At 41.0% G+C, this 16,588-nt stretch overlaps 1 protein-coding gene across 1 annotated transcript; it reads left to right on the forward strand.

Annotated features, from left to right (window-relative positions):
- Positions 1-8,826: 8,826 nt before the first annotated feature.
- On the forward strand, positions 8,827-9,762 carry LOC139549814 (olfactory receptor 52E4-like). Its single transcript, XM_071360566.1, has one exon. It carries the CDS (start codon positions 8,827-8,829, stop codon positions 9,760-9,762), a length of 936 nt encoding a protein of 311 aa, XP_071216667.1.
- The last annotated feature ends 6,826 nt before the right edge of the window (positions 9,763-16,588 follow it).

Raw genomic sequence — 16,588 nt, forward strand, 5'->3', positions numbered from 1 at the left:
CACATTCAACCACAAAGACCGGGGAGGTTTTCCAATGCTTCACAAAGAATGGCACCTATTGGTAAATAGGTAAAAATAAAAAAAGCAGACACTGAATATCCCTTTGAGCATGATGAAGTAATTAATTACACTTTGGATGGTGTACCAGTCGTTACAAAGAAGCAGGCGTCCTTCCTAACTCAGTTGCTGGAGAGGAAGAAAACCGCTCAGGGATTTCACCATGAGGCCAACGGTGACTTTAAAACAGTTACAGAGTTTAATAGCTGTGATACAGTGTTTTGCAAAAGTATTCATCCCCCTTGGTATTTTTCCTATTTTGTTACAACCTGTCATTTAAATAGATTTTTATTGGGATTTCATGTAATGAACATATTTTCTTTTTTAATAAATGGAAAAGTGGTGCGTGCATATACAGTGGGGAGAACAAGTATTTGATACACTGCCGATTTTGCAGGTTTTCCTACTTACAAAGCATGTAGAGGTCTGTCATTTTTATCATAGGTACACTTCAACTGTGAGAGACGGAATCTAAAACAAAAATCCAGAAAATCACATTGTATGATTTTTAAGTAATTAATTTGCATTTTATTGCATGACATAAGTATTTGATCACCTACCAACCAGTAAGAAGTCCGGCTCTCACAGACCTGTTAGTTTTTCTTTAAGAAGCCCTCCTGTTCTCCACTCATTACCTGTATTAACTGCAACTGTTTGTACTCGTTACCTGTATAAAAGACACCTGTCCACACACTCAATCAAACAGACTCCAACCTCTCCACAATGGCCAAGACCAGAGAGCTGTGTAAGGACATCAGGGATAAATTGTAGACCTGTACAAGGCTGGGATGGGCTACAGGACAATAGGCAAGCAGCTTGGTGAGAAGGCAACAACTGTTGGCACAATTATTAGAAAATGGAAGAAGTTCAAGATGACGGTCAATCACCCTCGGTCTGGGGCTCCATGCAAGATCTCACCTCGTGGGGCATCAATGATCATGAGGAATGTGAGGGATCAGCCCAGAACTACACGGCAGGACCTGGTCAATGACCTGAAGAGAGCTGGGACCACAGTCTCAAAGAAAACCATTAGTAACACACTACGCCGTCATGGATTAAAATCCTGCAGCGCACGCAAGGTCCCCCTGCTCAAGCCAGCGCATGTCCAGGCCCGTCTGAAGTTTGCCAATGACCATCTGGATGATCCAGAGGAGGAATGGGAGAAGGTCATGTGGTCTGATGAGACAAAAATAGAGCTTTTTGCTCTAAACTCCACTCGCCGTGTTTGGAGGAATAGAAGGATGAGTACAACCCCAAGAACACCATCCCAACCGTGAAGCATGGAGGTGGAAACATCATTCTTTGGGGATGCTTTTCTGCAAAGGGGACAGGACGACTGCACCGTATTGAGGGGAGGATGGATGGGGCCATGTATCGCGAGATCTTGACCAACAACCTCCTTCCCTCAGTAAGAGCATTGAAGATGGGTCGTGGCTGGGTCTTCCAGCATGACAACGACCCGAAACACACAGCCAGGGCAACTAAGGAGTGGCTCCGTAAGAAGCATCTCAAGGTCCTGGAGTGGCCTAGCCAGTCTCCAGACCTGAACCCAATAGAAAATCTTTGGAGGGAGCCGAAAGTCCGTATTGCCCAGCGACAGCCCCGAAACCTGAAGGATCTGGAGAAGGTCTGTATGGAGGAGTGGGCCAAAATCCCTGCTGCAGTGTGTGCAAACCTGGTCAAGAACTACAGGAAACGTATGATCTCTGTAATTGCAAACTAAGGTTTCTGTACCAAATATTCAGTTCTGCTTTTCTGATGTATCAAATACTTATGTCATGCAATAAAATGCAAATTAATTACTTAAAAATCATACAATGTGATTTTCTGGATTTTTGTTTTAGATTCCGTCTCTCACAGTTGAAGTGTACCTATGATAAAAATGACAGACCTCTACATGCTTTGTAAGTAGGAAAACCTGCAAAATTGTCAGTGTATCAAATACTTGTTCTCCCCACTGTATATTCACCCCCTTTGCTATGAGTCCCCTAAATAAGATCTGGTGCAACCAATTTGTCACGACTTCCGCCAAAGTTGGTCCCTCTCCTTGTTCGGGCGGCGTTCGGCGGTCGTCGTCCCCGGTCTTCTAGCCATCGTCGCTCCACCTTTCATTTTTCCATTTGTTTTGTCTTGTTTTCCACATACCTGGTTTACATCTCCTCATTATTACTATGTGTATTTAGCTCTCTGTTCCCTCCATGTCTGTGTGGGGTATTGTTTATTGTCTAGGTTGGCACGCTTCCGGCTGGGTTGCGCCGGGTTTTATTTGTACCCGTGATTTGTGGCAGCCGGTACATTGTACTTGGTTGTTGTACTTTGTGCTGCCTCACTTGTTCTTTGGGCATTTGTTTTTGTGACGCGGTTGCGTTCTCTTCTTTCTATTGCCTCAGTAAAGTGCTTCTTTGTTCACTCATCTCTGCTCTCCTGCACCTGACTTCCATGCACCAGCCACACCCACCGCATGACACAATTACATTCAGAAGTCACAAAATTAGTTAGATTGCACACAGGTGGACTTTATTTAAGTGTCGCATGATCTGTCACATGATATCAGTATATATACACCTGTTCTGAAAGGCCCCAGAGTCTGCATCACCACTAAGCAATGGGCACCACCAAGCAAGCGGCACCATGAAGACCAAGGTGCTCTCCAAACAGGTCATGTACAAAGTTGTGGAGAAGTACAGGTCAGGGTTGTGTTATAAAAAAATATCAGAAACTTTGAACATCCCACAGAGCACCATTAAATCCCTTTTTTTTAAATGGAAAGAATATGGCATCACAACAAACCTCCCAAGAGAGGGCCGCCCACCAAAACTCACAGACCGGGCAAGGAGGGCATTAATCAGAGAGGCAACAAATAGACCAAAGCTACAAAGCTCCACAGCAGAGATTGGAGTATCTGTCCATAGGACCACTTTAAGCCATACACTCCACAGAGCTGGGCTTCACGGAAGAGTGGCCAGAAAATAGCCATTGCTTAAAGAAAAAAATAAGCAAACACATTTGGTGTTCTCCAAAAGGCATGTGGGATACTCCCCAAACAATGGAAGAAGGTACTCTGGTCAGATGTAGCTTTTTGGCCATCAAGGAAAACGCTATGCCTGGCGCAAACCCAACACCTGTCATCCTCCCGAGATCACCATCCCACCATCCCACCATGTTTTCATTGGCAGGGACTGGGAAACTGGTCAGAATTGAAGGAATGATGGATGGCACTAAATACAGGGAAATTCCTAAGGGAAAACTGTTTCAGTCTTCCAGAGATTTGAGACTGGGACGGAGGTTCACCTTCCAGCAGGACAATGACCCTAAGCATACTGCTAAAGCAACACTTGGGTGGTTTAAGTGGAAACATTTAAATGTCTTGGAATGGCCTAGTCAAAGCCCAGATCTCAATCCAGCTGAGAATCTGTGCTATGACTTAAAGATTGCTGTACACCAGCGGAACCCATTCAACTTGAAGGAGCTGGAGCAGTTTTGTCTTGAAGAATGGGCAAAAATCCCAGTGGCTAGATGTGCCAAGCGTATAGAGACATACCCCAAGAGACTTGCAGCTGTAATTGCTGCAAAAGGTGGCTCTACAAAGTATTGCCTTTGGGGGGATGAATAGTTATGCACGCTCAAGTTCTGTTTTTTGTCTTATTTCTTGTTTGTTTCACAATAACAAATATTTTGCATCTTCAAAGTGGTAGGCATGTTGTGTAAATCAAATGATACAAACCACCAAAAAATCGCTTGCATTTCCAGTTTGTAAGGCAACAAAATAGGAAAAATGCCAAGGGGGGTGAATACTTTCGCAAGCTACTGTAGGAGAAAACTGAGGATGGATCAACAACATTATAATTACTCCAAAATACTAACCTAGTTGACAGAGTGAAAGAAGGAAGCCTGTACAGAACAAAAAATATTTCCAAAACATGCATCCTATTTGTAACAAGGCACCAAAGCAATATTGCAATAAATGTGGCAAAGCAATTAACTTTTTCTCCTGAATACAAAGTGTTGTGATAGGGGAAAATTTATTTGGAGTGTACCACTCCATATTTTCAAGCATAGTGGTTGCTGCATCATGTTATGAGTATGCTTGTAATCGTTAAGGACGGGGGAGTTATTCAGGATAAAAAATAAACAGAATGGAGCTAAGCACAATCCTAGAGGAAAATCTGGTTCAGTCTGCTTTCCACCAGGCACTGGGAGATTAATTCACCTTTCAGCAGGACAATAACCTAAAACTCAAGGCCAAATCTACACTGGAGTTGCTCACCAAGAAGACAGTGAATGTTCCTGAGTGGCCCATTTACAGTTGTGACTTAAATCTGCTTGAAAATCTATGGCAAGACCTGAAAATGGTTGTCAAGCAATGATCAATAATCAATTTGACAGAGGTTGAGAGAGGTTAAAGACTTCAGGCAGTAACGCAACAAAATGTGGAATAATTTCTCATGGCACTGTACTAAACTGTACCAAACATTGCTTTAACGGGTTATCTCAACAAGATGTTATGTTCTAGGTGACAATGTTCTGATCTTTTACAGAACCATATTAGTTCAAATAGAAATTCACCCACCAACTGAGAAGAGGATAGGGAGCCTTCAGTCGTGCTGAAAAGACAACATTTTTCAGGAGATTCTTCATATTTGTATGATTGAAAACATGAATACAACTAGATGTAAGTTCTTGTTAATTAATTCTGAAGGACTATCTGATTTTAATGAGTGGAGGTTAAGAATTTGATTTTACAATCCTCTTTTGTTTTATTGTAGTAAATTGAGTTCCCGACTAAGTTCCCCCCAAAAATATAAAATAAAATATCTTCTGGCCCGTGACGACTTAGATTTTTTTTAAATACATACAAAATTAACCCTACCAAAATGTAAAAAAAATATGTATACATTTTACATTTTTTTAGGAACTCAACTTACTGTTGAGAGTCAGAGAATTTGAATACACAAGGTGCAATTTTGAAATTTGGTAGTTGTTTTTATTCATCTTTCAAAGAGATTCTCCGGTACTTTTGTATACTTTTTAGCCAGTAGTTCTGAAAGTAGCAAGCCAAAAGCGGTCTACTAAAATTGCATACTACGTCACATTATGTGCAGATATGTGCACCACGTTTATGCTCTCTCTTTCCCTCTCCTGTGTGTGCATGATGTGCCTCTTACTAGCTGTCACTCATATGGCAAGCTCGTTGGTCAAACTCAAATTGCTAGGGGGTTTGCCCAAATGGGGGAATAATGAAGGGAAAATGGCACAACACAGCTTCCTGAAAAACGGGCTCCTTAAAACTAGGGATTTTGTGGATATTGAGGTAAAACAGTAATTCTGCTAAATATTATTATGCATATTTTAACTACTCTACACGTTTACACATCCAGACCAAACTGGGAGGTGTCCAAAAAATACTTTGTAGTTGCCAAAGTTCCAGAGCATGGCATTAAATACTGGTAATAAGAATGTGTTGTTATGTGTCATGTTATACGGCTTTTAATTTACAGTGTGATTTTATGAATGCTTATTAAAAAGCTATTGTTTAAAAACCCTAAAAAGATATTGTTTACCTTTTATATTTCTAAATACATTTGTTCAGCCCGTGGCCCACAAGCCCCAAACGTTTGAGCACCTTGTTTTTTTTTTATAAAACAGTTTGGATTATGCACACATATTATTTTATACAGGAAATGTAGCCATACTAGTGTTTTCCTCTCCATTGCATCGTTCCTTTCCCTGGTGGGAATTAGAGTTTAGGGATCTTAGATAATTAGCCCTTTGTTTTTAGCCTGATTTGTTAAACGCTACAGTACATAGTGATCATGGCGCTCAGTTGTTCCTCTTGTCCTTGTACTATAACAGCTTGAACAACAACGGAAAACAATGCCAGTTCACTATCACTTGACCCGCTGTCGATATCAAGTATATACTTGCTCCACTTGGGTAATTTACAGTGAAATGATATAATTCCACGAGGGCTTGCAGACAGGCGGAAACAGGTGTCATTTCACTGATCGAGGGCACAGCATGATAGATCTAAGGCGTTGTTGAGAGTATGACAGTAGGCCCCTATGGCACCATCCATAAAATTGTTACATATTTATACACATTGAGCATATAATGCATGGTCTAGTTTACCGATAATTAAACAGCATAACTTATTGTTGCATATCTATGTACCATAAGGACTGAATGCAGCAACCAATGTACATTTTCTCAGACACATACTGGGCTACAGCAGGGTGAAGGCCAGAATAATTAAATCACTTACAGTATCAGTATAAAATATCAGTATTTGATCTTACAGCTAGTCTGGTCCCAAAACGTTTTGTGATGACTATCCAACTCCTATATGGAGTAATTGTCACACCAACCAGCCATGTTGGCCTGCATGGTGAGACAATGAAGACGGTGGAAACAGATCCAGGACCAGGCTAACAAACAGCTACACAATATCATTCAAAATCTAGTTGCCAGATGGCTTCTGTTAGTGATCCCTCACACAATATTTTCAAAATCTTTAATGCATGAAAATTTCCTTCTCAAGAGCCTCAAGATGAGTTGTCATTTCAATCAGCCTAAGTATAGCTTTTGAGACTATGTGTCACGTTCTGACCATAGTTCTTTTGTGTTTTCTTTGTTTCCTAGTTTTCACGTTTCTATGTTTGGCCTGATTTGGTTCTCAATCAGAGGCAGGTGTTAGTCATTGTCTCTGATTGGGAACCATATTTAGGTAGCCTGTTTTGTGTTGGGGTTTGTGGGTGGTTGTCTTCTGTCTTTGTGTCTATGCACCAGATAGGATTGTTTCGGTTTTTCACATTTGTTGTTTTTATATTTTGTAGTGTTCACGTTTTTTGTCGTTATTAAACATGATGAACAATAACCACGCTGCGCTTTGGTCCGATCCCTGCTACACCTCTTCAGACGAAGAAGAGGAAATCTGCCGTTACACTATGATGTGAAAATTCACATGGTGATAACAGTGGAGGCTCCCCAGAGGAGGAAGGGGAGGACCATCCTCCTCAGTGAGTTTCGTAAAAATAAAAATAGTTAAATGTTTAAAAAGTTATAATTTTTCGATAAAACTATACTAAATATATTCATGTCACCAAATAATTGATTAAAACAAACTGTTTTGCAATGAAGGTCTATAGTAGCCTCAACGGCACTCTGTAGGAGAACACCATGGTGTAGCCGGAGGACAGCAAGTTTCCATCCTCCTCTGGGTACATTGACTTCAATACAAAACCTAAGAGCTCATGGTTCTCACCCCCTTCCATAGACTTACACAGTAATTATGACAACCTCCGCAGGACGTTCTCCAACCTGTCAGAGCTCTTGTTGCATGAACTGACATGTTGTCCACCCAATCAAAAGATCAGAGAATGAATCCAGTAGTGAAATTATAAGCTGCTAGCTAGCTAGCACTGCCCTGCATAAAATGTGGTTGGTAGTTGACTCAGAGGGAGAAAGACAGTAGTTGAACAGTTTTAATTTATTTAAAAATAAAGGAGAAGCAAGAGAGAGAAAGCGAGAGAGCTAGCTATATTTTATTGCATTTTGTTCACTTTCACCTACTTAGCTAACGAATGCAGCTAGCTAGTTTAGCCTACTCAAACACCAAACAGAGAGAGATGCTATGTTAGCTAGCTGGCTATGGCTATCCAACACTGGAACTGTTCCAACTCAAGGAAAGCTTTTGGTTTTATGAATTTATTGCCACCGTGGCCCGCTGGTGTACCTGCTAAACTGTTTGCTGACTGCATGATTGTAGTGGGTTTACTAACACGTTAGTTCTCGTAGTTATATTCACTATGACGTCACTTTAGCTAATATGGTGACAACGATGTAGGCTGTGTGTAATGGTTAGCTGATGTGACAAACAGCTGATGTGTTGTGCACTGAAGTCCACAAGCAAAGGAAAAGATGAGAGGAGGGGAGCGCGTAGATGCGAGAAGGAATTAATAAGCATGTTTGTATGTGACTGCTATGAAAGTGAACTGTGTTTTCGTGTGATCAGGGGTGTATTTATGCAGCCGATTCTGTTGAAAAAAGTTTCTTAAAAATGGAAGTAAACGGAACCAAATGGGGATAAACATACCTGAATTTGTCCAATAGAAACTTCTATTTGCAACAGTTGGACTAATGATTACACCCTATATCAGCTAGATGCAAGAGCGTGCAAGGCTGTATTGAATGTGTCACTGTCTATCACCTTGATTACACTAATTTGTCTCTTGACCTGTGCACCTACATTGTAAACTTTCATTCATAGGCTAGGTTGTAACAACCTCATGATGGGTATAGGGAAAATTAGAGTATCATGTAGTAGCCTAAACCTATCGATGTTACATTGAGCTGGGTGAACGGAATATGAATCACAGTCATCCAATGTGCTGTAATAGAAATAAATGGCCCCGACCGCCACTGGTTGATAATCACGTGACTTGATTGACATCAAATTAAGGATGTGTTTTAGATAAAAAGGATGTGACCGATGCCTGTGGCAGGATTCTCACTCTCTTCAGCAAGGTAAAGGTATGGCTTTAGAGGACTAGCTTTCTACAGGTTTTCCTCTTGACTGGTTGCAGCAGTGGTATTCTTACTCACTCTGCCAAATGTGTTTATTGAGGTATTCAAAATGACTAGCAGCATTCACAAAAGAAGATACAAATAGCATGTGCTAAAAGTTGTATTTACAATTGCTGCCTATAATAATAATTTTTATCTATATTTGTATGTCTTCTTTTTTCAGGTTCGCCCTGCATTGCTATAAGGATGGACAACAACATGTCATTTCCAAGCCATATCCTTCAAATCCAGGGTTTTGAATTCTCACAGACATTCATGTATCCCATGTTTTTCTCCATACTGTTTGTTTATCTCTCCCTCCTTGTGTCTAACATTGGTGTCCTGATAGTCATCATCAAGGAAAGAAATTTGCACCAACCAATGTACATCCTCTTCTGTAACCTGTCTGTAAATGATCTGATTGGTAACACTGTCTTGTTGCCTCGCCTCATGGCTGATATTGTTTCAACTGAGAGGTTTATCACGTACAGCCAATGTGTTACTCAGGCCTTTTTCAGTCACACGTTTGGATCAGCCTCACATATGATACTGATCATTATGGCCTTTGACAGATATGTGGCCATATGTTACCCGTTAAGGTACACATCAATAATGACAACCAAAACTCTAGTTACGCTGTCTGTGTCTGCTTGGGGGGCTTCCCTTGTGTTAGTGTCTGTCCTACTGGGTCTCACCATAAGGCTCTCCCGCTGCAGTTCAATCATTCTAAATGTTTATTGTGACAATGCGTCATTGTTCAAGCTATCCTGTGAGAACGTTTCAATCAACAACATTTATGGACTCTTTTTCACAGTGCTGCTCTTTACTTCTTCAATGGGAAGCATAGCTGTCACTTATATCAGGATTGCTGTGATTTGCTGGACCAAGAAAAGCAAGGAGCTGAACAACAAAGCATTGCAGACCTGTGCAAGCCACCTGGTGGTGTATCTCATTATGCTGTGGAGTGGGTTTCTAACCATCATACTGCATCGCTTTCCAGACTATCCATATTTGAGAAAACTGGCTTCTGTTCTATTTCATGTTGTCCCTGCTCATTTAAATCCAATTATCTACGGCTTGCAAACAAAGTCATTGAGGCAGAAAATTATGCAAATACTCTGTCGGAAAGTTACACACTCATAATACAGATTTTCCTTTGTAAGACAACTCGACAGGCTTGACTATTCTGGTCCTAAAACACCCAAAACAAAATGGTTCGTATTTCAACACATACCAATCTTAAAAGCTGTGTTCAAGGTACTTTTCTAACATATTCATCATCTCTAGCACCAGCCCAACATCAACATACAGTATGTGAAAATGGAGCGTTTCTATGTCTTGTAGTCAAAAAGATAGAGGAAGATAAGTGTTGTGCTGTGTATCATGTGATTTGAACCAATTATGTGCAGGCAATGAGCAGAAATAGTTGTGGCAGCAATTGCAATATTTCCCTCTAAAGGTTATGTTGCCATTTTCACATATTTTGATGTTGGGGTGGTGATGGAGAGGATGAATATGAAGTTTAAATAATTGTTTTATTACCCTTTAAAGGTTATGTTCGGTAAGATATTAGGAGGTATGAATGAGGGGAACCGTAAAGGTGACGATGAGCACACGTTCTTAATCAGGCTTTCCTGTCTGTGCTTAGTCGTTACCTTGTTGCCAGTCAAAATGGTATCTCAATTGAGACCTCTAGTGTCTGTAAGCTGAAAATGCAGAGGGACGTTGCAGGGATGCTCAAATCCAAGCCTGAAGGTCTGCAATACTGCTGGTTTTCAGGTGAATTGAGAGATTGTCACTGATGGTCAGAAATTCCACTCACCTGTAACGGATTCACTCTATAGAGCCAACCTGGAACAGAGAGACTGATAAAGAGCTTCCATCTCTAGCCGGCCTCCGCCCGGTACCCTGTCCTGAACCTTAGACACTGTCACTTATCGGCTACCAACAGGTACTCTACCCTGCCCCTTAGAGACTGCTGCCCTATGTACATACAGTAGTCATTAAATAATGTAATAATGTTTACATACTTTCTACTTTTAATATACAGTGCCTTCAGAAAGTACTAACACAGTACTTCCACATTTTGTTGTGTTAAAGCCTGAATTTAAAATTGATTCAATTGAGATTTGGTGTCACTGGCCTACACACAATACCCCATAATGTCAAACTGGAATTATGTTTTTAGAAATCTTTACATATTAATTAAAAAATAAAAGCTGAATTGTCTTGAGTCAATAAGTATTCAACCCCTTTTTTATGGCAAGCCTAAATAAGTTCAGGAGTAAACATTAGCTTAACAAGTCACATAATAAGTTGCATCCACTCCCTCTGTGTGCAAAAATAGTGTTTAGCCTCTACAGTATTTGTGGGTCCCCCACGGGACAGTTGACCTAACATAGGCTAATGCGATTAGCATGAGGTTGTAAGTAACAAGAACATTTCGCAGGACATAGACATATCTGATATTGGCAGAAAGCTTAAAGTCTTGTTAATCTAACTGCACTGTCCAATTTACAGTAGCTATCCAAGCTGCATCACATCCGGCCGTGATTGGGAGTCCCATAGGGTGGCGCACAATTGGCCCAGCGTCGTTCAGGTTTGGCCGGGGTAGGTCATCATTGTAAATAAGAATTTGTTCTTAACTGACTTGCCAAGTTAAATAAAGGTTACATAAAAAAATAATAATAATAATTATAGTAAAAGATTACCATGCTATTGTTTGAGGAGAGTGCACAGTTATGAACTTGAAAAGTTATTAATTAACCAATTAGGCACATTTTTTTACTAAAAGAATATAAAATATATCACCTTTATTTAACCAGGTAGGCTAGATGAGAACAAGTTCTCATTTGCAACTGCGACCTGGCCAAGATAAAGCAAAGCAGTTCGACACATACAACAACACAGAGTTACACATGGAGTAAACAAACAGTATATCGAGTATATGGGGCTTTGGTGTCAAAATGGATGGCACTGTGATAGACTGCATCCAATTTGCTGAGTAGAGGGTTGGACGCTATTTTGTAAATGACATCGCCGAAGTCGAGGATTGGTAGGAGAGTCAGTTTTACGAGGGCATGTTTGAAAGCATGAGTGAAGGATGCTTTGTTGCGAAATAGGTAGCCGATTCCAGATTTAATTTTGGATTGGAGATGTTTAATGTGAGTCTGGAAGGAGAGTTTACAGTCTAACCAGACACCTAGGTATTTGTAGTTGTCCACATATTCTAAGTCAGAACCGTCCAGAGTAGTGATGCTGGACGGGCGGGCAGGTGCGGGCAGAGATCGGTTGAAAAGCATGCATTTAGTTTTACTTGCATTTAAGAGCAGTTGGAGGCCATGGAAGGAGAGTTGTATGGCATTGAAGCTCGTCTGGAGTGTCCAAAGAAGGGCCAGAGGTATACAGAATGGTGTCGTCTGCATAGAGATGGATCAAGGAATCACCAGCAGCAAGAGCAACATCATTGATGTATACAGAGAAAAGAGTCTGCCCGAGAATTTAACCCTATGGCACCCCCATAGAGACTGCCAGAGGTCCGGACAACATGCCCTCCGACTTGACACACTGAACTCTATCAGAGAAGTAGTTGGTGATCCAGGCGAGGTAATCATTTGAGAAACCAAGGCTGTTGAGTCTGCCAATAAGAATGTTGTGATTGACAGAGTTGAAAGCCTTAGCCAGGTCGATGAATATGGCTGCACAGTAATGTCTCTTATCGATGGCAGTTATGATATCGTTTTGGACCTTGAGCGTTGTTGAGGTGCACCCATGACCAGCTCTGAAACCAGATGGGATAGTGGAGAAGGTACGTGGGATTCGAAATGGTCGGTAATCTGTTTGTTAACTTGGCTTTCGAAGACCTTAGAAAGGCAGGGTAGAATATATATAGGTCTGTAGCAGATTGGGTCTAGAGTGTCTCCCCCCTTCTAATCTATGGGAATCTCAGACGATATGAAAGAGAGGTTGAATAGGCTAGTACTAGGGCTTGCAACAAGATTTTTGGGAACTTTTGGGCAGTCTTGATACAACATCTTGAACAGAAATACAATGGGTCATTGGATCAGTCTAAAACGTTGCACATACACTGCTGCCATCTAGTGGCCAAAATCTAAATTGCCCCTGGGCTGGAATAATACATTATGGCCTTTCTCTTGCATATCAAAGATGATGGTACAAAAAATTATGTTTTTTTCTTTGAATTATCTTTCACCAGATCTAATGTGTTGTATTCTCCTACATTCATTTCACATTTCCACAATCAAAGTGTTTCCTTTCAAATGGTATTAAGAATATGCATATCCTCAGCCTCCAGTATTTATGCTGCAGTAGTTTATGTGTCGGGGGGCTAGGGTCAGTTGGTTATATCTGGAGTACTTCTCCTGTCTTATCCGGTGTCCTGTGTGAATTTAAGTATGCTCTCTCTAATTCTCTCCTTCTCTCTTTCTTTCTCTCTCTCTCGGAGGACCTGAGCCCTAGGACCATGCGTCAGGACTACCGGGCATGATGACTCCATGCTGTCCCCAGTCCACCTGGCCTTGCTGCTGTTCCAGTTTCAACTGTTCTGCCTGCGGCTATGGAACCCTGACCTGTCCACCGGACGTGCTACCTGTCCCAGACCTGCTGTTTTCAACTCTCTAGAGACCGCAGGAGCGGTAGAGATACTCTTAATGATCGGCTATGAAAAGCCAACTGACATTTACTCCTGATTATTATTTGTGAACATTTATGAACATTTGAACATCTTGGCCATGTTCTGTTATAATCTCCACCCGGCACAGCCAGAAGAGGACTGGCCACCCCTCATAGCCTGGTTCCTCTCTAGGTTTCTTCCTAGGTTTTGGCCTTTTTAGGGAGCTTTTCCTAGCCGCCGTGCTTCTACACCTGCATTGATTGCTGTTTGGGGTTTTAGGCTGGGTTTCTGTACAGCACTTCGAGATATTAGCTGATTTACGAAGGGCTATATAAAATAAACTTGATTTGATTTGATGATCCTTGCTTCAGGTCCTGAGCTACAGGCAGTTACAGATGAAGTCGGAAGTTTACATACACCTTAGCCAAATAGATTTAAACTCAGTTTTTCACAATTCCTGACATTTAATCCTAGTAAATATTCCCTGTCTTAGGTCAGTTAGGATCATCACTTTATTTTAAGAATGTGAAATGTTATTTCGTTCATCAAATTCCCAGTGTGTCTTTAACTTTGGTCAAACGTTTCGGGTAGCCTTCCACAAGCTTCCCACAATACGTTGGGTGAATTTTGGCCCATTCCTCCTGACAGAGCTGGTGTAACTGAGTCAGGTTTGTAGGCCTCCTTGCTCGCACACACTTTTTCAGTTCTGCCCACAAATTTTCTAAAGGATTGAGGTCAGGGCTTTGTGATGGCCATTCCAATACCTTGACTTTGTTGTCCTTAATCCATTTTGCCACAACTTTGGAAGTGTGCTTGGGGTCATTGTTCATTTGGAGGACCAATTCGCGACCAAGCTTTAACTTCCTGACTGATGTCTTGAGATGTTGCTTCAATATATCCACATAATGTTCTATCCACATCATGCCATCTATTTTGTGAAGTGCACTAGTCCCTACTGCAGCAAAGCACCCGCACAACATGATGCTGCCACCCCTGTGCTTCACGGTTGGGATGGTGTTCTTCGGCTTGTAAGCCTCCCCCTTTTTCCTCCAAACATAATGTTGGTCATTATGGCCAAACAGTTCTACTTTTGTTTCATCAGACCAGAGGAAATTTCTCCAAAAAGTATGATCTGTGTCCTCATGTGCAGTTGCAAACCGTAGTCTGACTTTTTTATGGCGGTTTTGGAGCAGTAGCTTCTTCTTTGCTGAGCGGCCATTTAGGTTATGTCGATATAAGACTTGTTTTACTGTGGATATAGATACTTTTGTACCTGTTTCCTCCAGCATCTTCACAAGGTCCTTTGCTGTTGTTCTGGGATTGATTTGCACTTTTCGCACCAAAGCACGTTCATCTCTAGGAGACAGAACGCGTCTCCTTCCTGAGCGGTATGACGGCTTCGTGATCCCATGGTGTTTATACTTGCGTACTATTGTTTTTACAGATGAACATGGTACCTTCAGGCGTTTGTAAATTGCTCCTAGGGATGAACCAGACTTGTGGAGGTCTACAATTTTTTCTGAGGTCTGTGCAAATCACCCGACCTCAACACAATTGAGATGGTTTGGGATGATTTGGCCTGCAGAGTGAAAGAGAAGCATATGTGGGAACTCCTTCAAGTCTGTTGGAAAAGCATTCCTCATGAAGCTGGTTGAGAGAATGCCAAGAGTGTGCAAAGCTGTCATCAAGGCAAAGGGTGGCTACTTCGAAGAATCTCAAATATATAATATATTTTGATTTGTTAAACACTTTTTGGGTTAGTTACTACATGATTTCATACATGTTATTTCATAGTTTTGATGTCTTCACTGTTATTCTACAATGTAGAATATAGTAAAAATAATGATGCTGGCCTTTTAGGCAGATTTGCAAAGAAAAAGCCATCTCTCAGACTGGCCAATATCAAGAAAAGATTAAGATGGGCAAAAGAACACAGACACTGGACAGAGGAACTCTGCCTCGAAGGCCAGTATCGCGGAGTCGCCTCTTCACTGTTGACGATGAGACTGGTGTTTTGCGGGTACTATTTAATGAAGCTGCCAGTTGAGGATTTGTGAGGCGTTTGTTTCTCAAACTAGACACTCTAATGTACTTGTCCTCATGTTCAGTTGTGCACCGGGGCCTCCCACTACTCTTTCTATTCTGGTTAGAGCCAATTTGCGCTTTTCTGTGAAGGGAGTAGTAGTACACCGTGTTGTACGAGATCTTCAGTTTCTTGGCAATTTCTCGCATGGAATAACTTTCATTTCTCAGAACAAGAATAGACTGACGAGTTTCAGAAGAAAGTTCTTTGATTCTGGCCATTTTGAGCCTGTAATCGAACCCACAAATGCTGATGCTCCAGATACTCAACTAGTCTAAAGGACAGTTTTGTTGCTTCTTTAATCAGCACAACAGTTTACAGCAGTGCTAACATAAATGCAAAAGGGTTTTCTAATGATCAATTAGCCTTTTAAAATGATGAACTTAGATTAGCTAACAAAACGTGTCATTGAAACACAGGAGTGATGGTTGCTGATAATGGGCCTCTGCACGCCCATGTAGATATTCCATAAATAATCTGCCATTTCCAGCTACAGTAGTCATTTACAACATTAACAATGTCTACCCTGTATTTCTGATCAATTTGATGTTATTTTAATGGACAAAAAATGTGCATTTCTTTCAAAAACAAGGTAGTTTGAACGGTAGTGTATATTATTACATTTTTGAAAAATATTTCAGAATACATTGTAATATATACAAATATTTTTGCTTGGGCTATCAAATAATGGTCATAGATACAAAAGCCGCCAATGATCCAGGGTCTTTTTCCTCTGACACAGTTCCTACAATCCTTCTGGTAATCCCTCACAGAAGCAGAGCCAGGCAATTGACGTTCATGTCTGTCTGTTTACCAAAAACATCACAAGAGGGACAGAGAGTGAGCTCAAAAAGTTTGGAACAATTACAAATTTTTTGATGTTTTGGCTCTGTACTTTGGATTTGAAACGATGACTCTGAGGTTAAAGTGCAGACCGTCAGCTTTATTTTGAGGGTATTTTCATCCACACCAGGTGAACCGTTTAGAAATTACAGTACTTTTTCTACATTTTAGGGGACCAAAAGTATTGGGATAAATTTTCTTATTGTCAGAGACGTGTGTATAGGTGGCAGGGAAGTCAGGCGCAGGAGAGTCAAACGGAGTGTAAAATGGAGTCTTTTAATAAATGTCCAAGAAACATGCTCCATAACACTAATAAGAAAATGAATAATAAACAAATATGGGTACAAAGACTCGTCGTGCACCTGTACAAAAATAAACACTACACTGACAACAAACAATCTCTGACAAAG

Source organism: Salvelinus alpinus, chromosome 22 (assembly GCF_045679555.1).
Source record: "Salvelinus alpinus chromosome 22, SLU_Salpinus.1, whole genome shotgun sequence".
NCBI lineage: Eukaryota > Metazoa > Chordata > Actinopteri > Salmoniformes > Salmonidae > Salvelinus > Salvelinus alpinus.

Excerpts from the sequence above, each read along its gene's own strand:
- LOC139549814 (XM_071360566.1), top strand. The coding sequence starts at position 8,827 with ATGGACAACAACATGTCATTTCCAAGCCATATCCTTCAAATCCAGGGT.